A 26,416-nucleotide genomic window follows, 5' to 3' on the forward strand; every position below is an offset into this window, starting at 1 on the left:
ACTGAAGAGCGAATAGGCGAGTCCTACTCTCTCTACCCCACTATGTCACAAGAAGCAACTACAGGGTGTTCCAAAAGTTATATCAATCCTCCTCTCTTATGAATCAATGGTTAACACTACATTGAGTACAGATAGGTGTTACTAATAATGATAAAAATGCGTATGGACAAAACCTAAGTAAATCTGCACCCTGTTTTACACTGATAGAGGAAAAATTAATTCTGAGTCATTCTGCGCAGCAGTTGTAGTTTTCTTCTGGGAGAGGCGTTTTCTCCCACTACAAGTGCTGCTTCTTTTTCAGTTTACAGAGCCACTATACCTCCCCAGCATTTCATATCCAGTTATCTTTCATGAATAGACAGTTCGTGTTGTATACAGGGTGATTCATGAAGATATGCAAATATTTTAATATGTTATTTTACAAGTAAAACTAATGAAAAAAGTTCATAGGTCCACAAATGCTTAATTACAGCTAACAACAGATTTTGGCTGAAATTTACTAACTTTGCTTATATGAAGCCATCACAAAACTGTACAAGGTTAAAATAAAGCATGATTTCCATTTATTTTGTTGTTATTGATCTGGTGAATCTAATAAAACGTGTCCCAGATGTGTATCTGCAGTAGTTTTCCAGAATATTCAGGGAAGCAAAGATGTAATTTTGTAACATTTTAAATGTATTAATTACTTGGCCCAATTTCTATTTTAAATTCCAGACAATTGCACAAAGTTTTCAACAGAAGTTGTAGAGAATTTAATTTTTGGAAAAATGATGGTAATAATGTTAACTGGAACTGTATGAATGTGTCCGATAACTGCTTTTATTAATACCATAGCACATGTGAATTCATGTTAAACCGGAGAAAATAAAACTCAGTGTTAAGGAAGTTGTACAGTGCACATACGATTTCACAATAAATGTTCAAAAAGGTCTCTACTATGTGTTCAATGCATTTAGCTGCATGTGTGTGAACAGATTTTGTTGCTCGTTTCAGTTTCACAGGGTTATTCTTCATTTTGTCAACTTGCATTCGTAATGCAAGCAAGTAATGCCTCACGTGTATTGACTTTGTCCCCATAAACTATGTCTTTCATCCATCCCCAAACACAAAAATACATTGATGTCAAATTGGGTGATCTGGGTGGCCACAGACATGTAGCACTATGACAAATCCATTTCTAGTGAAAATGTTCATTTAAATGTGTAGTGACGGTGTTGGTATAGAGGCCCTGGGAAAATTACTGGCCCAATAAATCGCTGCTGGAAATTGCGTTGCACTGTTGCATGTGGGTTCCCTTAGACCATATGTGCTCGTTATGTAAATTGTTTATACCATCTTGAGTAAACTGTGCCTCATGAGTAAATAAAATGTATTTGTGTAATTGCCAATTAGTATTTAACCAGTTGCACAACTCCAAGCAAAGGGCAGGATCTTCCAAATGTAAATGATACAGTTTTTGTTTATGGTAAGGATACAGATTATTGTACTTCAGTGTATGCTATACCTTAGATTGTGAAATGCCTAATCTTTGAGTGATATGTCATGTACTGGTACCCGGGCTATGTTGAACAGCATCCACAATATCATCATCATCTTCACATATCAAGCTCTTACTGATTATGAATGCTAGGTAGAGAATGTGTAACATTGGTTTGGTATTCGGAATCCTCCAAGTTGGATAACGTAGACGATATTCATTAACTGCAGCCATCGAATTACCACCAAATTTGCCATAAAGAAACACCATATCGAAATATTCCTGTGTCGTAAATTTGAAAGGCATCCCTATTTCATAAATAATATACAAACTACAACAGTTACTATGTGGTTTCACTTACATACACTTGTTGTTGTTATGTTCTTTAATTGAGCAATACAGAAAACTAACTTCTTTCAAGGTAAGGAAACAACTCATTAATGGTTGCCAACAATGACATAAACATTTCTACATTGTTAATGGAAAGTAAACAAATTTACTTGTATAATAATCTCTGCTTCTCCAGGTGTTCTGGAAAACTACTGCAGATACATGTCTGGGACATGTTTCATTAGATTCATCAGACCAATAACAACAACAAAAAATGGAAAACATGCTTTGCTTTAACCTCTTACAGTTTTGTGATGGCTTCATATTATTGAAGTTGCTGAATTTCAGGCAAAATCTTTTACTACCTGTAACTCCGTAACTAAACTTGTGGACCTTTGCTTACATGAATGTTTTTCTTTAGTTTTACTTGTAGAATAACATGTTAAAATATTTGCATATCTTCATGAATCTCCCTATATAGTGGAGTTATTTTCAGTTTATTAAGTGTGCACTTATTTGCAGTTGTTAAGTGAACTATTATGTAAAACAGCTCAACAGCGAGAGCTCTCATCTGTGCACCACCCTGAAGAACCCTACCTCACATGTAACATGTGTCTATATGTATTTGAGAATATTGATTTCATTGTCTTCGCCATCAGTGGCTGGAATACTTTTCGCGGCATGAGCAGCACCAAATTCATCTCTCCTCCCTCAGCCCTCTGAAAAGACCCAGAGGCTTAAATTGACTCCCTCTGCAGCAGATGTGGATCACTAGGTAACCTAGGTGTTATGCAGCTACAAACACTATGTGATCAAAAGTATCTGGACTCCCCCAAAAACATATGTTTTTCATATTAGGTGCATTGTGCTGTCACCTACTGCCAGGTACCCCATATCAGCGATCTCAGTAGTCATTAGACATCGTGAGAAAGCAGAATGGGGTGCTCTGCAGAGCTCATGGACTTCGAATGTGGCCAGGTGATTGGGTGTCACTTGTCATACATCTGTACATGATATTTCCACACTCCTAAACATCCCTAGGTCCACCGTTTCCGATGTGATAGTGAAGTGGAAATGTGAATGCACATGTACAGTACAAAAGCGTGCAGGCTGACCTTGTCTGTTGACTGACAGAGACTGCCGACAGATGAAGAGGGTTGTAATTTGTAATAGGCAGACATCTAGCCAGATCATCATACAGTAATTCCAAACTGTGTCAGGGATCCACTGCAAGTACTATGGCAGTTAGGTGGAAGGTGAGAAAACTTGGATTTCATGGTAAAGCAGCTACTCATAAGCCACACATCACACCAGTAAATGCTAAACGACACCTCACTTGGTGTAAGGAGTGTAAACATTGGTCAACTGAACAGTGGAAAAAACATTGTGTGAAGTGACGAATCAAGGTACACAATGTGGAGATCCGACGGCAGGGTGTGGGTATGGCGAATGCCCGGTGAATGTCATCTGCCAGCGTGTGTAGTGCCAACAGTAAAATTCGGAGGTGGTGGTGTTTTTCATGGAGGGGGCTTGCACCCCCTTGTTTTGTGTGGCACTATCACAGCACAGGCCTACATTGATGTTTTAAGCACTTTCTTGCTTCCCACTGTTGAAGAACAATTCGGGGATGGCGACTGCATCTTTCAACATGATCGAGCATCATTCATAATGCATGGCCTGAATCGGAGTGCTTACACGACAATAACATCCCTGTAATGGACTGGCCTGTATGGAGTCCTGACCTGAATCCCATAGAACACCTTTGGGATGTTTTGGAATGCCGACTTCATGCCAGGCCTCACCGACCGACAATGATAACTCTCCTCATTGCAGCACTCCGTGAAGAATGGGCTGCCACTCTCCAAGAAACCCACCTGACTGAATGTATGCCTACGAGAGTGTAAGCTGTCATCAGGGTTAAGGATGCACCAACACCATATTGAATTCCAGTATTACCAATGGAGGGGGCCACGGACTTTTAAGTCATTTTCAGGCAGGTGTCTGGATACTTTTGATCACACAGTGTATATTTTAACAGAAGTTGCAAGACTTACTGTGAGCATGTGTTAAGTTGCTCCTCTCAGTGCAGCCCACTCTACAATTCTGAGCAGTTCCTGAATCTACCAGTAACATAAACAGTGAAGAAAGAATTGCAGTAACTTTTTGGTCAAAAAAATGCCTCTGAGCACTATGGGACTTAACTTCTGAGGTCATCAGTCCCCTAGAACTTGGAACTACTTAAATCTAACTAAACTAAGGACATGACACACATCCATGCCCGAGGCAGGATTCGAACCTGCGACCATAGCGGTCGCGCGGTTCCAGACTGTAGCGCCTAGAACCACTCGGCCACACCGGCCAGCCTTTTTGGTCATTCATTATTCCACCACCAGCTGACTAAAACACATTTACCTTGATGTACAATATTCTGTCAGTGATATAGTGGCAATGTGCTACATTTATCATTCCCATCCTTTTCACCAACACTACAAAGTTCGCTGACAACATTGCACTACCAAATTAATAACCTCGGCCACTGTTTTTACGAGTGTGTTTTACATACAGCTCACTTAACAACTGCTAATAATTACTCACTTAATGAACTGTCCATATATTTCTTGTGTTAATATACTTTGAAACTCGCATCTGTATTCCGAGAGTGTGGAAAAACACCCTCAGGGCATATCTGCACAATGTGTCACCAGTGAATCATAAGACACACTGCGGAGGGTCAGTGTAATGTTGTGAAACACCCTGTAGTTGCTTCTTGTGATGTAGTGGAGCAGAGAAAGTGGGGACTTGACTGCTCACATCACCTTGCAGACCTATGGAGGAGGGAAGTGCATGAGCACAATCCGGTTACCTGACTTCCCTCATACGTCTATCATCCTGTTACACATCCAGAATGCAATTTATCCCTTCAAAGGTTTCTACTGCACTTAGATGTGGTACATATATTTAATATCTGCCGGCCGGAGTGGCCGTGCGGTTCTAGGCACTGCAGTCTGGAGCCGAGCGACCGCTACGGTCGCAGGTTCGAATCCTGCCTCGGGCATGGATGTATGTGATGTCCTTAGGTTAGTTAAGTTTAATTAGTTCTAAGTTCTAGGCGACTGATGGCCTCAGAAGTTAAGTCGCATAGTGCTCAGAGCCATTTGAACCATTTTTTAATATCTGTTCTCAGCCTACTTCATTTAACAATAAGCAACAGTTTTATGCCATTACAGCAATATTTTTAATTAACTGTGTTCTTCCATCTCCTGCAACATGAAAACTTTGTAATTTTCCTTCAACTGGACTATTTGGCAACCAGTAAAAGGAAATGGGGGAACAGTTATAGATACAAAAATTTGTGGTAAATACCAGGCCCCGCAGATTTGTGTTGAATCACTCTTTGAAAGCTGTGCCATGAAAGAGCATTTTGAAACATTTGTGATGTATTCTGATCATATTGTAACACTAAATCAGACAGTCAATAAAAAATAGTTTGCAATTAATTCTTTGTCTTTACTATTCTTGGCACGTACAGTAAATGCATATAACCAATTCTCTAATTTGAAAAGAACGTTAACTAGTCTCTTCTTTGTCTAAGGCTGCATCATTTACTGCACACCAGTCAGTAGTCATAAAATCCCTACTCAAACAAAGAGAACTGTTACCGATATATTAATACAAACCTTAATTATATCCATCCAGTGGAGCATGCACATTTTTTCATGCAGTCCGCCCCTATAGCTGAGTGGTCAGTGCGACAGACTGCCATGCCAAGGGGCCTGGGTTCGATTCCCGGTTGGGTCAGAGATTTTCTCCACTCAGGGACTGGGTGTTGTGTTGTCCTAATTATCATCATCTCATCTCCATCAACACGCAAGTCACCGAAGTGGCGTCAACTCAAAAGAATTGCACCAAGCGACCGGCCTACCTGACGGGAGGCCCTAGCCACAGGACATTTCTTTTCATTTCTTCATCCATTTAAATGGGCAACTATTATACAAAAATTAAAATGGAAATAATACCTAGCAATATCTACAATTTCTCTCATTCAGTCTCCTATTATTGTCAAAGTACATTTCCTGTGGAACCATACTGACTGAGCAGAGTTTTAAGTCTTCGTCAAAGCTTTTTCTTAAGTAATATTCAATATACCACATTTTTTTTTCAAAACACCAGTAAATACCCACTTTCTGTATCAGTGTGCATATCAGTGGTAAAGAATAAATTATCGATCATACTGTGATGTCAATAACTTATGTAAATTAGCAAATTAGTGCAGCCTTAATAGTTAAAGTGGCTATTTTCTAGAAATTCTTCTCCAGTACATTATATGAAAAGGGAAGCATGAAAATCTCATAGAAAGGATAGCATAGAACTACATGTCAATTTCCTTCCAATACAATTACAATGCTTGCAAAAGAAAGCGATAAAATGGACCAAAATAGCAGACTATATTAATAATTGTGAGGTTACATCTGTGAGAAATTGTATACACTGATGTGATTCGTGCCAAAATAGTTCACCTGTGAACTATTTCATCATGAATACATTCAATACATATTTTTTTCCAAGTGTGTTTCAACTCAATTTCTCAAGAAGCATTTTCAATGGGAAAATGTTTAACTTTGCTTACATGTGTGCCTGCTCTTACTTGTGGTGAAATACTTGTTTTTATGTTTTTAATGCTGTGCTGAAATATGTACTTAAGTCTGTGCACTATGGTGAAAAATATTTATAGTGGTCGAAGTAATAGCTTTACTAGCTGTAACGCAAACACACAAGTGCAAGACAACTTTGTTACTGAAGAAGCTTATTGATAAATTAAAGCAGAATATAAACTGCATTTATTCAGTTACAAATGCACGACTAAAAAACTATCAATATAGTACTACTAGCAAACAACTGAAGATCAACAGGGGAATTATACATAATACCTGCCTGGATTGGTGATACTCTATATAATGGGAAACAGCATCCTATAAAGAGTTCCTGAAATTAATGTGAACAAGTAGAAATATTTTTTTTTTAATTCTGACACAATTAATCACAGTGATTTCATAAGATAAAATTTATTTTCTTTCACATACAAAGTAAAACATCTCAGTAGAAATAGGTGCAAGTTTGCTCTTCAGCAGCAAGATGCTAAAGCTTTTCATGAAGACATGCTTCTTTCATTTCTAGCATTACATAAATGATTGCAATGCTCTAAGAACATAAATTTTTTGTTAACATCCACTGACATACACAGAAATCTTCTGAATGCATGAGGATTCCATATAGTTCTTACGTTCACAATTATACCAGTTTATCCACATGAGTAATATTTACATTATCAGTTATGTGTATTTTTCACTGTCAGCAAGGTGCATTAACTGAATAATATTACTGATTGGGCAAAAAATACAGTCCACTTCCTAATGCATTCAGTATTACATTCACACAATTTCTTAAGCAGTGCTCTTAGCCACGTAAATAACCTGCTACGTAGAATCTCAATCATCCACCACTCTAAGCTTTTAATACATTTGATTAGTTTAGGAACTATAATCCCATGGTCATGTTCCTCGATGTACAAGTTGCTGTTAGTAAATGTGTGGCACAACCTTCTCAGAGTCCATCAGCTATGACAGAATGACATACTACCAATGACTTGAAACTAAGTGACTCATGCCAAAAGATAACAAAATCAAATGATTCGGGAATAGGTTAGGCCTGTTGAGGCTAACATATGCATCAGAAAGCAGGTCAGGCATTAGGATAAAAAATTATAAAAGCAAGCAAATAGCTCTCTCAGTTATGACTGATTTACATAGCAAGACTTAATACAATAACTAAAGAATCTTCATAAAGGAAGAGCATGCTGGGAACCATAATATACAGCAGGGAATGACCACCTACTTGCCTATCAGGAACAATGAAACCAATTTAACAACCTTACATCATACTGAGACTATTTCATTTATCACTGTCCATGATAATGCCATTAGAGGCAGTCACAATTTTTATATTCTCTACAAATGTGTGTAAAGAAACAAGCTAAAAAGTCAATGCATACTAAATCTTTACTGAAAACTGACTTGATGCCACACCATCAGGGTCACATGCAGCAAATACAAACATTTGAACTAAATTAATTCATCAGGCTTTTGTAATAGCAGTCACTTTTCCATACATTTACCTTAGATTCTGTGAAACTTATTACTTTTATGAATCCAAGCTAGGTATACAATATTAGCATATGTCTTTCATGCTTTTCTTCTGGTTTCACGAAGGAGACATGTACTTTCCACTTCTATAAAAAGCCTCCACTGATTAAAAATCAGTTGAAGAAAATCTCACAACAGTAGACACACAAGCTTCAACATCTGTCTTTTGCAGAAAGGATCACTCACTCATTTATTTTGAAGTTGCATCTTATTACAACTGAACTCTACTTTCATTATGCAACTATCTTCTTGGAGACACACACAGCTCTTACCTAAATACAAACTGCTGTGAAGATTCACATTTCACAGAGTTCCTACACTTGACTCTGCTCTGGTCAACAAATCTGACAGGAGTTACATTTCTCTGTCTGTGGACGTGATCCACTGCCCACCAGACCTTATCATATATTAAAAACAGGGAAACACCCTCATTCAAAGGCTGTCACTTGTTCCCAAGAGCATTACATCACAATATCCTTATACTTATTTTGCAAAACAACTCCAACATTAACGATTTCCTTGCATTTTCACCTCACAAAATCCTTTGCTGCCAGCATTGTTTCCTATAAACTACAATTTTTAAGTGGTTACCTTCATTTTATACAAACAATGTGCTAGATTGCACATACATGCCTCGTTACAAAGACTGCTCTTCTATTTAGGCTGATAGAAGGGAGCTGTAGTTGCCAGTCGGCACAGATTCTACCACAAAGATTCTCTGCACCTATATGTAATGTTTAAACTGCATTACAATTTGGCACATGTCTGTTAAAATATCAAACTTCCATCCTGAATGTAACTTTGTGCCATTTCTGATAAACACTTGACTGTACAGCATAACGAACATCAAAAAGTAGTAAAAATGCTTTGATAAAATACTTTAAGTGTAGTCTCAAAGGGAATGGATTGTATCAACTGATACATCCTGACTTGTACTCAGAAACAGTAATAAAGTACAAAATAAATACAGATGGGCAGTGTAACATAACATCATGGAACAATAACCTCTTTCACTCGATGCCTCTTGGTCCATCAATTGGCATCGTGTGTAGAACCTCGTCCAGCAACTGCAATGCTCTGTGCAGGTGTACCTGAAATAAATTACTTTTATTAGCTGCTGAGGAGTGCCCACACTGCACAGGAAAAATCAATCTCCCTCTCTCATGTGTGTAAGGGGGAGAGTGAGGGGTGGAGGGATAGAGTGACGGGGAGGAGTTAATGAAGGGGAAGGAAGGTGTGAAGGCAGAAGTGAGGGGTGGAGGCCGGGGAGGAAAGGAGTGGGGTGAAGTGAGGGAGAGAAGAAGGGAGAGAGTGAGGGGAGTAGTAGTATGGGAGATAATGAGGAGTAGTAACAGGTAATGGGTGGGTGGGGGACAGGGAAGTGAGAGTGTGGTGTTGGAGGGAGAGAGTGAAGGGGGGTAGGTGACTGGATGAGATTGGGGAGGGAAGTGGGAATGGGCCCAGAATATTATTAGAATATAAGAAAAAAAGCTCTTCAATAAAAATAATTAAATTTCGTACACAAAAAGATCTTGACATTTTTGCAGCAGCTTTTTTTGATTCAATGAGAGGAATTGCAAAGTGAAGGAAAGAAATAAGTAGAAAATTTCATTGGCAGTGGAGAAATCAAGAAGCATGCAGGGAAAAAAATATGGGAGTGGACAGTCAAAATACAGACCAATAGCACCACAATGATCCATCTCTGTAGCTGATTGGTCAACACAGCTGAATACCTTTTGGGGAACCGAGCCTCGATTCTTGGTACTGCCAGGGGTTTTATCTTGGCGGTATGACTGGAACAGTGTGCATTCGGCATCATGAGGCCAACCAAGGTGTTATTGAACTACATAATAGCAGTTCCAATGTCAATAAACCGGACAGTGGATAGGAGGACAGTGTGGCGACCACGTGTCCCTTGATTCTGCATCCAATAATGCCAGTGACAGAGCATGACACACTAGTGGATCACACTCAATTGGCCCATCTAGGGCCAGAATGAGTAACATTATGTATCTTTACCTAGCAGCACAATGAGAGGGAGTAGAAAAGAAAGCAAATGGGGATGGAAATAAGTGCAAAGGGGGAAACTATCAGGAATCAAAAAGCACCTTACAAAAGTTAGATACTGTGAGGGAAGGAAATACTGCGAAATACTGCAGTTCGGGGAAAGAACCAAAAAAGATAGCAACAAGAAGACACTAAAATACAAAAAACTAATATAAAGTTGATATTAACAGACGTGAACGTGTATACCTCTTGGAAGTATTGTTTGCTACCCCCCTCTCCATATTCTGCTGACGTAGCACCCACTGATTTCTTCCTCTTTCTTTGTGTGAAGAAACAACTGCATGGTGCATGGCAGACATTTGCAGAATTACATCAAGGTGATTGTCGAGATTTAATGGTGTAACTGCACGTTCTTGTGTCAATTTGCAGGCATAAAGTTTCCCCTCTTGTGGTTTGGGGTAATGACATTCTGTAAAAGATATAGTGGGAGCATGTAGCAAAGACCCAAAGCTGAAAATGATATATGAATATGGCATGTCTCTCTCTAATTGATGCTCTCCTAGTTATTTTACTCTTCTTGAACTTTGTTATTTCATGAATAGCATTACCACTCATCCAGTTTTTGGGGGGATTGTCCTATAATTTAAAGTGCTGTCCAGAATCCTAGCTAAAAGGACTCAGGACATACTTTTACCCTAATCTGTAAATCACGTGAAGGAAGAGAAAAAATAATTGTGTGCGAATTTACTCCTCCAACCACTATATATGATCCAAAAATACACACTTGCCTGTTAAATTGGGGATTATTTGGTGGCTAAGTTGCCAGCACCTTTAACATCCCTAATGATGAAGAAAGTTCATCAACTTTGAGGAGTAAAGTTAAAAGGTATACAGCTTTCAACAAAGACTGGTTAGACATCAGAGATTTTCATCCATGGTTGATGAAAGAAAATGACATCATAGCAAAGTTTGTGAATTGCCTTACCACGTTTTTGATAAAACTTGAAGGAAGAAATGCTGTAGTGGATTATCAGAAGATACAAATATGTATGCTGGTACAACAGCAGAGTTATAAAAAAAGAACAATTATAACTTTATTTGGTGTTAACCATGGGATACACCACAAATTACTAGATTTTTATAAAGATTCCAAAGAAACCCACAAAGAAATTTTCCATGCAACAAAGAATATTACAGAATCTAATTGCTTCCATCTAAAACAAGTATGTGCATGCAGTGCTGACAATGCTCTGGTGAACTATGAAAAAACAACTCAGTTTTCGTCTTACTGAAAAACGAATGTCCATCCATATAGAGGGCTGACTGCAACTGTCTTGTTGTAAGTAATACTGTAAAACATGATTTGCAAACCTTTGGTTACGATGAAGAGGCATTAGTTCTCAAAATCTACAGTGAATTTGGTTGGGCTGTATCAAATGTCAGTCACTGATAGAATTTTCAGAGTGGAGACAGAGTTTAAGGGAATTTTATGACAGAGCCATACAAGATGGCTCTTCTACTTCCTCAATTGACAGAGTTGTATACTGCTGGTCTGCCATCAAATTGTATTTTATTTTAAAGACAAGAAAGATTGTTCAAGACTGATCTGACAGTTTGTGACATCAAGTGGGGAGCAGGATGCTGAAGAAACTGAACATTCACTTCCTGAATGTTGTACAATCTTTCTTGTCAAATTGCATTGATTATTTGTCCTAAAAATGTAACTTTTCTGAGGACAACATGTTCAATTTGCTTCCTAGTTTTTTGCTTAACAAAAAATAAGAATTTTGTCTGCACTGGCATTATTTTTTAAAGGTTACAAACCAACTGAATCTCACCATGCATGAAAATCAGCTACACAATGAATTCTGCGACTTCTGTAATGCGTATCCTGGACTCGATAAAACTAGGGAGATTTGGATAGATTTCTTCAAGCAGCAGACAACAATTTATTGATGTCTTCCGTTCCCAACTGCTTACGCTTATATCATACATATTTTCAGTCCCTACCAGTAACTCATTCACTGAAAGAATCTACAGTTTGATGAAGACCCAATGGTCAGACGAAAGAAATCAGATGTCCATGTCCTTAGTGGAAAGAAAACTTTTGACTTTTCTGAAAGCGGGGGACGACAGTGAAGAACTACCGAAAACAGCAATCAATAACACAAAGTATTATGGACAGTGTAAATTACTGTAGGTCTAGCACGTTTCAGACAACCTATCATGCTGTAACCACTCCTCAATTTTCTTAATTCTTCACCCCTCCCTGTAACAGCAAAATCACAAATGCACCTCATGTATACTAGTGTTTGTCAACTATTTCATTTCTTGAAGTATGTTACATTCTATTATTATAGTTATAGAGTTTTTATTCTTAACACTGTGATGCAATTAATTTTGCATAAAGTTAACTGGTTCATGAGCTAGCTTGATTTGAAGATTTCGTAAGTTCGCCTCTATGCAAAAATTTAAAACCTTAAATTTAATTTTCAGAACCAACCATCAACCAGTTTTATTTATGGATGTCCATCCTATTGCATGGACGAGGGACGTCAGCTGATGTATATATGAGAGAAAGTACCACTACAGCAGAGAATGTCTTTATTGTCTTACACGACTAGTTTTGGCGGCACATTACCACCATCCCTAGGCCCCACCACTGCCAAAAGAGTATTAGATTTCCTTGGTGCATTTATTGTGGATTTCTTGTTACTAGTACACGTGGGCTAGCTTTCTTCAGGAGTCTCTACTCAACATCATGTTGTCTCCAATGCAATCACATGTACATAACCAAAGCCAAATATTGTTGAGCTTGAGAAAATGATTAGTTTCTCTCAAAAATCTACATTTTAAAAGTTATTAGTTAAATAAGATTTGATTGTTAAAGTTGTAAACCAATGTAGATGATAAGTTCTCTAAATTCTGCACATCATTTAAATTAATTTTTAAGGCAACATTTCCTCAAGTAGGCATTTCAAAACACCAGCTAAGGCAAATGGATGTATAATTGCAGTTATTAGAAATTCTTTCCAGACACTCAGATTTATTAGGTCTTTACAAAACTGCTAGAGGTACATGTGACTGCATTGGTGACAACACGGTGTTGAGTAGAGACTCCTGAGGAAAGCTAGCCCACATGTACTAGTAACAAGGACTCCACAGTAAATGCACCAAGGAAATCTAATACTCATTTGGCAGTAATGGAGCCGGAGGATGGCAGTAATATGCCACCGAAATTTGTCGTGTGAGACAATAAAGACATGCTCAAGGTACAGCTGTGGTGTTACTTTCTCTTACATCAACCAATTCTGTTGGCCAAGTATAGTTGACCCTGGAAAAATAATTAGTTTCTCTCAAAAATCTATGTTTTAAATAAAATCTGATTTTTAAAGGTGTAAACCAATGCAGATGCTGATTTCTCTAGATTCTGCACATTGTTTAAATTAATTTTTTGAGGAAACGTTTCCTAAAGTAGGCACTTCTAAGTAGCATCTAAGGAAGACACTCGTGTTTCTCATTTGTTCACGGAACTGCTACAGTAGTCCACAGTTCCTAGACACTATTAGAGCTATAAAAAATATGACAATACTGAATAAAAAAGAATTAATGACAAAAAATATGTAATGCAAAAAATAAAAGCAAAGTAGTACAGGATGTCGTAAAGCATGAAACTGGAAAAGGCGAAACTCATGTATAATTACACACAAATCAAAGATGGAGGTAGAATAAAAGAAAATCATCAAGAACTGGCAAATTTTTGTAAATGACTACACACTAAACTGTCATTATTCTGACCCTCAATAGTCCATCCTCTCAGTAATCTGGCCCACAATCAGCCTCAAGCAAGAACGATGAAAACAATAATGAATTCTCTTGTGCAACAATATTGTTAGGCTTGAACAGACAAAGAGAGAATCAAAAACATACAAGAAAGTTATGATGAAAGTGATAAGGAAGAGCACACAAAAGGAGAGAACATAAAGATATCTCATACTGCTGGTGCTAAAGCTGCAGATGTTTTTCTGCAGGACATTATGCAACAAAAGAAAAATGCAGTACTGATGTAATGCTCGTAAAACTGTTGTGTGATAAGGCACACTGCTGTCGTGTCTCATCATTGTGACAATAAAAATTTGGGATGTGTTTCATAGTGAGTGATACTACTGTATATGTACACACTCAAGAACTAAGTTTCCTATGAAAATGAATGTATCTTTGGATAAAGTATAACCTCTATGTGTTTACATTAAATTTAAGACACTCTCAATAATCTGGCACCTGTATGTGTATGGAATGGTCAGAGTAGAAGTGTCTATCATATTTCTCTGGTATTTTGTGTGTGTGTGTGTGTGTGTGTGTGGTGTGTGTGTGTGTGTTTTTGGGATCTTATGGGCGCCCAACGGCGAGGTTATCAGAGCCCTGACATTTAGTAAAACAAATGAATGTGGATAAGAACTAAAACTGTCGTACACACATGCACTCAAAATGACAACACAATCACACTATCGCACAGGCATTCTCACATGCACTAAAACCAGTGAGGAAGCAAGATAGCTAATCAAGAAATTAAAACAGAGGGAAAACAAAACACAGAAGAGTTAAAAGAACAGCACAGGGAAATGTAACTGGCTGACCACTTACAAAAAAATTGGGTGAGCCAGCCACCCTGTTGACACTTTAAAAACATCTCCCCAAAATCTTATTAAAAACGTGGGACAATTCACAAAACTTTAAAACGTGAACCACATTCGTTTGACGATTACGTAAAATAGACTGCAGATCTGCCGGCAAATCCGCTGCTGTCCACTAGTTAGCAAATAAAATGCAGTCCAATAAAATGTGGCGCACCGTGATCTGCACGCCACAAGCACCACACATCGGAGGGTCCTCTCGCTGGAGTCAAAATCCATGCGTCATAGGGCTGTGGCCAATGTGAAGAAGAGTAAGGAGGACCTCGTCCCGTCGACGTGGCTGGAAGGAAGTTTGCCACAGCCGAGTTGTGGGCTTGACGACATGGAGCTTGTTGTCGATCACTTCTAGCCACTCATCTTCCCAACGACACAGGACTTTTTACCTCAACAGTAAGGTGAGAACATGCAGGTGCAGGGGGATAGCACACCGAAAGACCTGACGGTCAGGACATGCCTCCTTGGCTGCTCGATCAGTCCTTTTGTTCCCCAGAATTCCCACGTGACCTGGTACACAGCAGAAAGACACCTCCTACCCCAGTCGCTGTTGTTGGAGGAGGGCGTCCTGGATGGTCTGGGTTACTTTATCTGCTGGGTACAAATGTTGGATAGAGTAAAGGGTGCTCAGAGAACCTGAACAGATGAGAAATCTAACACTGTGAGACTATCTCATCTGCTCCAGTGCCCACAAGATCACATATAATTCTGCATCGAAGATGGTAAATTCGGGAGGCAGTCTGACCTTGAGGACACAGTCAGGGAAAATGAGAGAGCAACCAACACAGTCACCCTGCTTAGACCAGTCCGTAAAACAGCTACACGATTGTGGTGCACAGATAAAATCTTAGAAAATACCGCACTAAAAACAGAAGCAGGAGCGCTACCTCTCCTGTACCGCACCAAATCTAAAATCATTCTGGGCCGCTCCAGTAACTAGCGTGGCGGACAGTTAAAACCCTGGATTTGGGGTCGGACTGGTGCCAGATCGAGTGAATCCAGCACATGCTGCACATGGATCCCAAATGGCATCGGGCTTATGGACGGTTGGAAAAAAGGTGCTCCAGATGTGGACGAACAACAGTATGGTGTGCGGGTGAAGTTGGAGCTGCAAGGAACTTACATGCTTAGTTCACCATGAGGAGCTGGCACCTGATAGTAACTGGTGATTCCCCCGCCTCACCACAGAGGCTGGGTATGGGACTGGTTCGATAAGTGCCCATGACCAGCCGAATCCCCTCAAGGTGGGCAGTGTCAATGATCCGCAAAAAAGAGGGCCTCGTTGACCCATACACCGTGCACCCATAGTCCAGCCGCAAATGCACAAAAACTGGAGACGTGCCCTGTTCACTCCCCAAGGTCTGTGACTAAGGCACTTGAGGATGTTCAGCACCTTCAGGGTTCGCACTTTCAAGTCCCACAAGTGTGGCAACCATGACAATCTGGAGTCAAAAATGAGGCCCAGAAACTGCACTGTGTCTCTAAAATGTAGGATGGTGTCGCCCACCTTCAAGGCAGGCAAATTAAAAAGACGATGAGAACGATTAAAATGCACACACACACACACACACACACACAAAAACCAAAAACCCGTCTTTGCAGCCCACTCCTCTAACCGCCGCACTGTAAGTTGCAACTGATGGCCCACTGTTGCAACACTGGAGGAGGAGCAGAAAACAGCAAAATCGTCCACAAATAAGGAGCACTGTACAGGACTCCTTACCATAGATGTGATACTGTTGATGGCTATGGCAAAGAGCGTAATACTTAAAACACTGCCCCAAGGGACACCATTCTCCTGCTCAAATTGATCAGAGAGTGTGGCACCAACTCGGGTGTAAAAACAGGACAGGAAAGACCGAATGAAAATGCAGAGGTGGCCACAAAAACCCCACTGATGCAGTTGCACGAGTATACAGTGTCTCTAAGTAGTATCATATGTCTTACTTATATCGAAGAAAATGCCAGTACAGTGATACTTATGGAGGAAAGCCTGTTCAGTAGCCGCCTCTAGGAGGGCCAGGTTGTCGACAGTGGACCGATATCGGCGGAATCCACACTGACAATGGCTAAGGAGTTGCCTGGTCTCTAAAAGCCAGACCACACGACTATTAACCATTCGCTCCATGGTCTTTCCTATAAGCTCATGAAGGTGATGCTCCGATAACTACTTGGACATGTGCAGTCCTTTCCTGGTTTGAGGAGAAGGATCAGAATTGCCTCCTTTCAAGAGCTGGGGAAGTTGCCTGTCTGCCATATTAGATAAAAACATTCGAGGAGGATTTCCTGGAACACCGCTGGCACATGTGGAAGCATGCATACTGGATGTGGTTGTGACTGGGTACAGTTTCATAAGTCTCAGCCAGTGCCGATTCGAGCTCCCACATGGAGAAAGGGCAGTTGTAGGCCTCAGAACCGTTGGACCTGAAGTCCAACTTTTCCCTCTCTACAGATGCTCGGTAGTGATGAAACACTGGATCCTTACTTGCAGTGGCAGTAGTTTGTGCAAAATGCTCAGCCAGCATCTGAACAAAGTCTCTGGGTGTCATCTGAAGGCACCCTTATTTCAGCACTGCTGCTATTGGTAAATGGCTGCATGAACTGGAAATCCTCTGGATGGCTTCCCATACTTTTGTGGAACAAGTGGAACAGTTGACGGAAACCAGGAACTCCTTTGATGACCGTTTTTTGCTCTCTTTAAAGACATGGTGAGCCTTGGCTCTCGCAATTCGAAAGGCGGTGAGGTTGTCCGCTGTGGGGCGGCATTTAAACTGTCGAAGAGCTGCACACCTGTCCCAGATGGCTGAATGGCACTCTTCTGTCCACCAAGGTACAGGCTGCCGCTTAAGTGGGGTGAAAGACTTTGGTGGGCTGAAAGACTTTGGTATGGTCAGGTCAGCAGCATGGTGGATCACACGTGTGATGTGATCCACCCATTCCTGGATGCTGTCACGGCATTCTAAGACAGCCAACCGACTGAATAGCAGTCAGTTAGCCCTGCCAATCATCCATGTTGGCAGCTTCTGTTCCAGCAACACACTATCCAGGAGGTGAATATGGCTGGGGAAGTGATTGCTGGAATGAAGGTTATCAATGACCTTCCAATCGGTTTGGGCTGGAGAGCAGAGGGATAGGTCGATGGCTAAGAATGATCCAGTAGCAGCACAGAAATGACTCGGAGTACCAGTGTTGAGGATGCACACGCCCCACAAGACATGATGGGCATTGAAGTCTCCCAGGAGGGGAAATGGTCAAGGAGTTGTTCTATAAGATCGAAGTCTACTGCATCCAGAGGAGGTAAATAAAAGGAGCAAACTGTAAGCCCCCGATGTGAATGAATTTCACCTGCAACTGCTTGCAGGTTGGTACCAAGGTGGAAAGCAGAGTGGTGGTGGCCATTATTGACAAACACGGCGACCCCTTCTTTGGCCCTTTCCCCAGTCAGGTCATCCTTGCGACAGAGCATATAGCCCCTTAGTACAGGAGCATCAGATGTTTTTAAATGTGTTTCCTGTAAACTCATGCACAGGGGGCATTGCTGTGCTACGAGTTTTAGTTCCTCCACAAGTGCCCAGAATCCATTCATGTTCCACTGTATAATGGGAGCCATCTATCAGGGTGGGACTACCTTCATCCTGACTTTCTGCCGGGGAGGGGAGCTCACAATCACTGGAGGCTCTGTTTTGGGGTGAGATGATTGCCCCAGTCTGACAGCAATCTCCATCGCCTCTGAAGAAGAGTCGAGAGAGACGTCAGAGAGAATGACATCAACATCAGTCTCTGCAGTCTCCTTCAGTGGGTGAGTCTTTGCTTTTGATTTCGATTTTTTGGTTTGAGGCGGCTTTGGAGTCACAACCTCAGAAGTGGTAGGGGGTGTAGCATGCTGGGTGGTGCGCAAGACTTGACCTGTGGAGGAGCTGGAAGGGCTACGATATCAGCAACCACGGCCTTTTCTGGAGTTCAGGGAGGAGGGGCATGCTTCAAAGTAACTGCAGCAGCACATGAGCATTGACAAACACAGGTGCTAGTGCTGACAGTAGTAACCTCCTTTTGTGTAGCAGCATCAGTTTTCAGGACAGGCCAATTCAGAATGGAAGAAAAAGGAGGCAGCGAACGTGGGTGGCTGCACATGGACCTGTATAGCTTCTTCGTTTCACCATATGGGATGTGCTTTGTGGTTTTGATCTCCTGGATCTTCCGCTCCTCGAGGAAAATTCTGCAGTCCCTGCTCCACACAGGGTGATCCCCAGAGCAGTTGACACACTTTGGAGGAGAGGAGCAACCAATTCCCTCATGGGTGGCTTTCCCACATTTCCCGCAAGTGGCTTCCCCTCTGCAGCCAAGAGTAGTGTGCCCAAAGTGCTGGCATTTAATACACCACATTGGATTGGGGTAATAAGGCCGTACACTGAGATGATGAAACCCACCTTCACTTGCCATGGTAGTTTGGTTGTGTTAAAAGTAAGGATAAATGAGTCTGATTTGACGAGAGCACAATCCACCCGTTTCATAATGTGTTGCACGTCGACAATGCCTTCCCGGGACCATTCAGCTTTCAGTTCTTCTTGGGAAATGTCAACTAGATCCCTGCAAGTCACAACACCTTTGCTGTAGTTCAAGGTGTTGTGCAATTCAGTTTCTATCACAAACTCCCCAAGGCATTGTGCTTTTTGAAGGTTCTTGACTTGTTGGAAGCAAGATGTTTCAACCAACAGGGTCTCATTTCACAAGCGATTAACAGATTTTAAGGTGCCAGCAATGCCTTCTATGCCTTTCTGTATGTAAAATGGTGAAACTTTGTCAAAACTCCCCTCTTTTCTTTTAACTATAAGAAACACATTCTGTGAAGCAGCATGCATTTTGTTACTACTGACTGAATCAGGAGGACTGGCTACACGAGCCCTCTTGTTGGACTGGACATTGCTACCATCCAGCGGCCCACCCTTTCCGCTGGGTGGGGGTAAAGAGAATTTCGGAGGATCCATTTCGGTCCCACAAACAGCTAGGAAAATAAGGGTTCACTGAGACAGAGCCCCAAGTGCCTGAGTAAGCCTTATACACCTGAGATGCGGCAGGTTCCCCTGAGGTTGCCCGCTAATGACTGTTCCACCTCAACAGCCATGCATCTCATTAGTGCACAGCACACCTTGGGACTGAGTTTTTTTTTTTTTTTTTTTTTTTTTTTAAATAGAGGTTTAAGATCTATGTTCCCTGTAACACACAAAATTCCACCGTCGCACTGTGCGGTGGTCACTGAAGCACGTCCAGAGCTTACAGTGGCAGAGAACTGGTGGCACTTACCAGTCCCCAGCTTAGGAACCCCGGGGTCACCAAGCCCGTACTCACCAAACAAATGCCGAGCCCCTGAGGGCTCTGGTATTGTGGAGAAGTTGCAATAACATCTTTGTAAAACACAGGTAGCACTCATAGAGACGTACACAACAAGCACACTGATGTTTCCCATAATGGAGCTTGCAGTCAGGAAGACAATACGAAAATTAAAAAAAATAAGAAGTCAGCAGGAATAGAAGAGACTCTAGGCCCTCTTCTGAATGCATGCATAGACAGCATACAAGCCCCATTAATAAACATATTAAATGAATCAATCATAAAGGATAGTCTGATGTGTTACACAAATAAATACTTTTTTAATGAAGCACAGCTTGATTTCCAGTGGGAGAAGTACAATATCGGCTGTTACACATTTCAAAAAAGGATGACCTCGTTACAGGCATATTCTTAAACTTTACCAAGGTTTTAGACACTGCTGACCATAAAATACTACTAAACAAGCTAGAAGCACTACGTGTAATATGAATAGCAAATGAGTAGTTCCAGACTTTCCTGGAAGAGTGGGTGCAGACGGCAGGAGAGGTTACATGACTGCTGGTAACAAATTTTTAGTAGAACAATTGTCAGACCAAGAAAAATATAAACACAAGTGTCCGTCAGGGTAGTATACAGGGTCCAATTCCGTTCTTAATATATATATCCATGACTTTCCAGACAGTTTAAGACATGGTGTTTGCTGATGACAGAAACATCATGCTCACTGATAAAACACCAAAATGCAAAGAAAAGTAAATGAAACCTTCGAGGACATTTATGACTGGGCAGTGCGTGATAAGTTATGTTGAATATAAAGAAAACAAACAATATGCACTTCAGCATAATGAGGGAAAACAACTGTCACATTAAGCTTAGGTGATGAATCTAATGACTGTGTAACAAACACAAAGTTTTTAGGGATGAATACTGATAGACAGTTATCATGAAATGAACACACAAAGGTACTGACAAAAATAGTGTCATCAGCGTGTTGTGCTCTTAGCATCCTATCATCAGTGTGTAGCAGCCAATGTATTGCAGTGACGTGCAGTTCCTATGCACGCTCAATTCTTAGCTAGGCGATTCTTCACTGGGTATCGAAGACACACAAAGCATGGAAACAGTTTTTGAACTGCAGAAAAGGGCCATAAGAGCAATAATTAGATGTAGTAGTTGGGCTTACTGTAAAGAACTATTTAAAAAATGGTATCCTTATTGCACCAAGTGAGTACATCAACCAATGTGTTGTGCACATTGTGGAAAACAGTTCTAAGTACTTCATTAATAGTTCTACACATAATTATGAAACAAGAGCCAGTTTGGACTTATATTTATCAAAGAAACCAGACAAAACACTCAAAACAGCATTTCCTAACAGGGAATAAAATGGTACTATAAACTGTCCAAGGAGATGAAAAGATCACCGAAATAAATCTGCTTAAAATGGCAACTAAAATATTCTTCATAAGTAATGCACTCTACACAATTAAAATCTACACTCCTGGAAATTGAAATAAGAACACCGTGAATTCATTGTCCCAGGAAGGGGAAACTTTATTGACACATTCCTGGGGTCAGATACATCACATGATCACACTGACAGAACCACAGGCACATAGACACAGGCAACAGAGCATGCACAATGTCGGCACTAGTACAGTGTATATCCACCTTTCGCAGCAATGCAGGCTGCTATTCTCCCATGGAGACGATCATAGAGATGCTGGATGTAGTCCTGTGGAACGGCTTGCCATGCCATTTCCACCTGGCGCCTCAGTTGGACCAGCGTTCGTGCTGGACGTGCAGACCGCGTGAGACGACGCTTCATCCAGTCCCAAACATGCTCAATGGGGGACAGATCCGGAGATCTTGCTGGCCAGGGTAGTTGACTTACACCTTCTAGAGCACGTTGGGTGGCACGGGATACATGCGGACGTGCATTGTCCTGTTGGAACAGCAAGTTCCCTTGCCGGTCTAGGAATGGTAGAACGATGGGTTCGATGACGGTTTGGATGTACCGTGCACTATTCAGTGTCCCCTCGACGATCACCAGTGGTGTACGGCCAGTGTAGGAGATTGCTCCCCACACCATGATGCCGGGTGTTGGCCCTGTGTGCCTCGGTCGTATGCAGTCCTGATTGTGGCGCTCACCTGCACGGCGCCAAACACGCATACGACCATCATTGGCACCAAGGCAGAAGCGACTCTCATCGCTGAAGACGACACGTCTCCATTCGTCCCTCCATTCACGCCTGTCGCGACACCACTGGAGGCGGGCTGCACGATGTTGGGGCGTGAGCGGAAGACGGCCTAACGGTGTGCGGGACCGTAGCCCAGCTTCATGGAGACGGTTGCGAATGGTCCTCGCCGATACCCCAAGAGCAACAGTGTCCCTAATTTGCTGGGAAGTGGCGGTGCGGTCCCCTACGGCACTGCGTAGGATCCTACGGTCTTGGCGTGCATCCGTGCGTCGCTGCGGTCCGGTCCCAGGTCGACGGGCACGTGCACCTTCCGCCGACCACTGGCGACAACATCGATGTACTGTGGAGACCTCACGCCCCACGTGTTGAGCAATTCGGCGGTACGTCCACCCGGCCTCCCGCATGCCCACTATACGCCCTCGCTCAAAGTCTGTCAACTGCACATACGGTTCACGTCCAAGCTGTCGCGGCATGCTACCAGTGTTAAAGACTGCGATGGAGCTCCGTATGCCACGGCAAACTGGCTGACACTGACGGCGGCGGTGCACAAATGCTGCGCAGCTAGCGCCATTCGACGGCCAACACCGCGGTTCCTGGTGTGTCCGCTGTGCCGTGCGTGTGATCATTGCTTGTACAGCCCTCTCGCAGTGTCCGGAGCAAGTATGGTGGGTCTGACACACCGGTGTCAATGTGTTCTTTTTTCCATTTCCAGGAGTGTATTTTGCGGACTGAAGAGCAGAGGTTAATGACGGGGAAAACTATAATGCCCTCTCCAATTACAAAACGTGATCACAATGTAATGCTTTTACAAGAAAATCATGTCCAATGATCGATAGGGTATGACAGTATTGCCATGTCATTGTCCTTAGATCAATACCTCACTCATCATGATGGGATGCTGACTCAGTTTTTCAGGTGTACTGAGGGGAGAACATGAAGAGGCACACGGGGCATAGTTGCATGTTTACAAGCCTGCAGTCAGTTTTCTGAATAGATTGGAGTTAGTGCAAGGGGTACAACAGTGTTTGTAGCCCAAAAGTCACCAGTGGGATGTTGTTAGTGTGTGCAGTGATGCATTGCAACACCATGTTTTATGCAGGGTGTATCAAAAAGAATTGTCTGATTTAAAAAATCATAACTATTATGTTATTTGAGATATGTGCGTGAACAATGTACTGTTGGAAAGAGCAAACTCTTGAGTTTTACATCGTTCCCACTAGGTAGCAGCAGTGTGCATCCACTTAAGTTCTAGTAAAAAGTTTTTGGAACAACAGAAAGCGTTTTGTATTATACATTTTGCACAGTGTGGGTCAGTAATAACTGTTCAGCGTGACTTTCGTACTAGATATGGTGTGGATCCTCCTACTGCACAGAGCATTCAATGATGGCATGAACTATTCTGAGAAACAGGTTGTTTGTGTAAAGGCAAATCACTGGGCTGACCTCAAGTGTCTGACACTGACGTTGAACACATCCACCATAGTTTCACAAGGAGTCCACAGAAATTCGTTTGTCGTGCAGCTCGACAGCTCAATGTGCCCCTGATGTCCATCTGGCATGTGTTGCATTGATGTTTACACATGAAACCATACAAAATTCAGCTACTACAAGCTCTTCGTGAAGGGGACAAAACAACAACATGTGGAGTTCTGTAATTTTGTTCTTGGCAAGATGGAGGATGAAAGTTTTCTTCCACGCTTAGTGACAAGGCAACAATCCATTTAAATGGAAAGGTGAACCATCATAAAGTGACAATACGGGGTTCAGAACAACCACATGAAGTTGTACAACATGAGAGGGATTCTCCAAAATTTAATGTGTTTTGTGCAGTTTCACGGGAAAAGGTATACACTCCATTTATCTTTGCTGAGCACATTGTTACAGGAAACACATATCTTGATATGCTTGAGAACTTTCTTTTCCCACAGTTGAAGACTGATTCAGACAACTTCATTTACCAACAGAATGGGGCACTGCCACACTGGCATCTGGAAGTGCGGGAACTTTTAAATCGAAGCATTACTTAACGATGGATCGGTCACACTGTACCAAAAGATTCAACCTTACATTACTGGCCTCCAAGGTCACCAGACCTGACTGTGTGTGATTATTTCCTGTAGGGGTTTATAAAAGACTTTGTCTATGTGCCTCTGTTACCAACAACAATTAATGAACTGAGGCATCACATAACAGCAACTGTGGAAGTTGTCACTCAAGACATGCTTGCTGCAGTGTGGGAAAAATTTGAATTCCGCACTGACATATGCCATGCAGCTCAAGGGGGGCATATTAAATACCTATGAAAATGCATGAAAATTTTTTTTTTCAGTTTCCCATTCATGAAAAAACAAAATTCATTGTATACGTTTATTAGTTTCAGAAATATAGATGTGCCAACGTGGACAGTTCTTTTTGATAGACCCTGTACGATGAGTTATCTGGTGCAAGTATTACATCAAAGAATATTGTGCAATAGGGACCAACTGAATGAGGCAGTGCAGTTGTAAGACGCTGACCTCATACAGTGGGACTTCAATTTTACGTTCTCTAATTTTATGTTCTCTGTGATAGTACATCACAAATTTGTAGCAACAGTGAAAAACTCATAATATCAATGCTAAAAATTTTCTATTTTTATGTTTATTCCTGGTAAAGTTTATTTGATTCAAAATTCTTGTTCAATGTCTCGCTTGACCTCATCCTTTTGTCTTCCTACTGACATTTGATGTGACTGAATGAGTTATAAGTGGCACAGAAGAAGATGGTTCACACCGTGGGTGATGGCAGAGTTAGGGAGTATTTTAACCTGCTGCGGAGAGGGAGATGTGATAGAGGAAATGTTGACGTAATCCATGATCAGCATAGCCAACAGAACTCTCATAATTTAGCTTCACCGTGCAATGATGATGGGTCGAGTACATTTCACACTGTTTTTTTGCAAGAACTGATGTAATCGTGATGTGGTGGCACAGTGAAAGCAACCAGGAATGAGGCTATTGATTTGTCGATCACTATAGTGTCAAGTTGATGTTTATGGATTGTTAGTGACAGGAGAGTTGTAGCAACAACTCTTTAGGGAAATATGTGTTTGTGCAATATGCGAAATATTTGTGACAAGTAGGAATATGAATGTTATTGCTCAATGTTTCACTTGCAGCAGTTTACGCTGTCCTCTTAGGTTCCTGCCCAACCACACACTCAGAAATTACCATACATTTGGAAATTAACAGAAAAATATTTTCTTCTAATAATTTCCGGGTATGCAGCCGGATCCCGTCGACATTCTGCCACGATATTTCGGCTCAGAGACGTCCGGCCGGGAAAATTTCAGAAGTCACATCAGAAAAATATTTGTTTCATCCTTCGTTTTCTAACCAGAAAGAAATGTTTACCATCATCAAATATTGCAGAACATATTGTATTACAATCCTAAAGAACATGATAACAAAGCTAAGTTGAAAAGGGGGGGGGGGGGGAATGGTATGCAGCAAGTTGCACAAACTTATAACCTCTAATTCAGCTAACCACAATGTTAGCCATTACATTACAGCTTAATCATCTGAATTTTGTGCTATGTATTAGTTTGAGTCTATTGATTTGTTGATAATGACATTTAATGATAATTGTGACATATTTGTGATATGCTTTCATTGCACCATTGCTTTTAAATGGCATACTGTGCACACACGTCACACACTACAAAGGAAATGAATAATCAAAATGCACGCAGTCCACATAGGAGTCGCTCAAAAGCACTCACAGAAGCTGACATTCGGAAGTCCACTAGTGACGTCATCACTGATTTTTTTTAGGAAAAAAAAAAAAAAAGTGTAAAGCTGTGTACACACTGTCACTGGAAACATGCTTCTGTCGGGAACATTATTTCCTACAATGTTTCACATCTATTTTGGATTTTGTTTCTGTCCACACTGGCAGCAAATATTTCTCGGTGTATTAACACTATCTGCAATGCTATTTGTTGTATTGTTTTCATATTGTCTGCCATGTCACGTCTAGACACGAGGAAACTGTAACAAGTGTTGCTGCATTATTAATACATGAAGGTTCATGGAAACAAAATGAAAGACATCATCGTCATTCATTCTTCCTTATTTATTGTCACTTGTGACCTGAAGGCCATAAGCAGTGTTTTGTAGTTTTACAGAATAAGATTGCATTTAT

The 26,416-nt window shown here is 41.3% G+C and overlaps 1 protein-coding gene across 3 annotated transcripts in view; it reads right to left on the reverse strand.

Moving 5' to 3' along the window:
- Nucleotides 1-6,890: 6,890 nt before the first annotated feature.
- LOC126259659 (mothers against decapentaplegic homolog 4) overlaps nt 6,891-26,416 on the reverse strand; it is a 171,667-nt gene continuing 152,141 nt past the window's right edge. For all 3 annotated transcript variants that reach the window (XM_049956594.1, XM_049956591.1, XM_049956592.1), the window contains one exon: nt 6,891-9,101. In XM_049956594.1, the coding sequence (XP_049812551.1) occupies nt 9,021-9,101 (81 nt within the window). In that variant the 3' untranslated portion in view covers nt 6,891-9,020. The remainder of the gene's footprint in view (nt 9,102-26,416) is intronic.

The sequence above is a fragment of the Schistocerca nitens genome, chromosome 5 (assembly GCF_023898315.1).
Source record: "Schistocerca nitens isolate TAMUIC-IGC-003100 chromosome 5, iqSchNite1.1, whole genome shotgun sequence".
In the NCBI taxonomy this organism is placed as follows: domain Eukaryota; kingdom Metazoa; phylum Arthropoda; class Insecta; order Orthoptera; family Acrididae; genus Schistocerca; species Schistocerca nitens.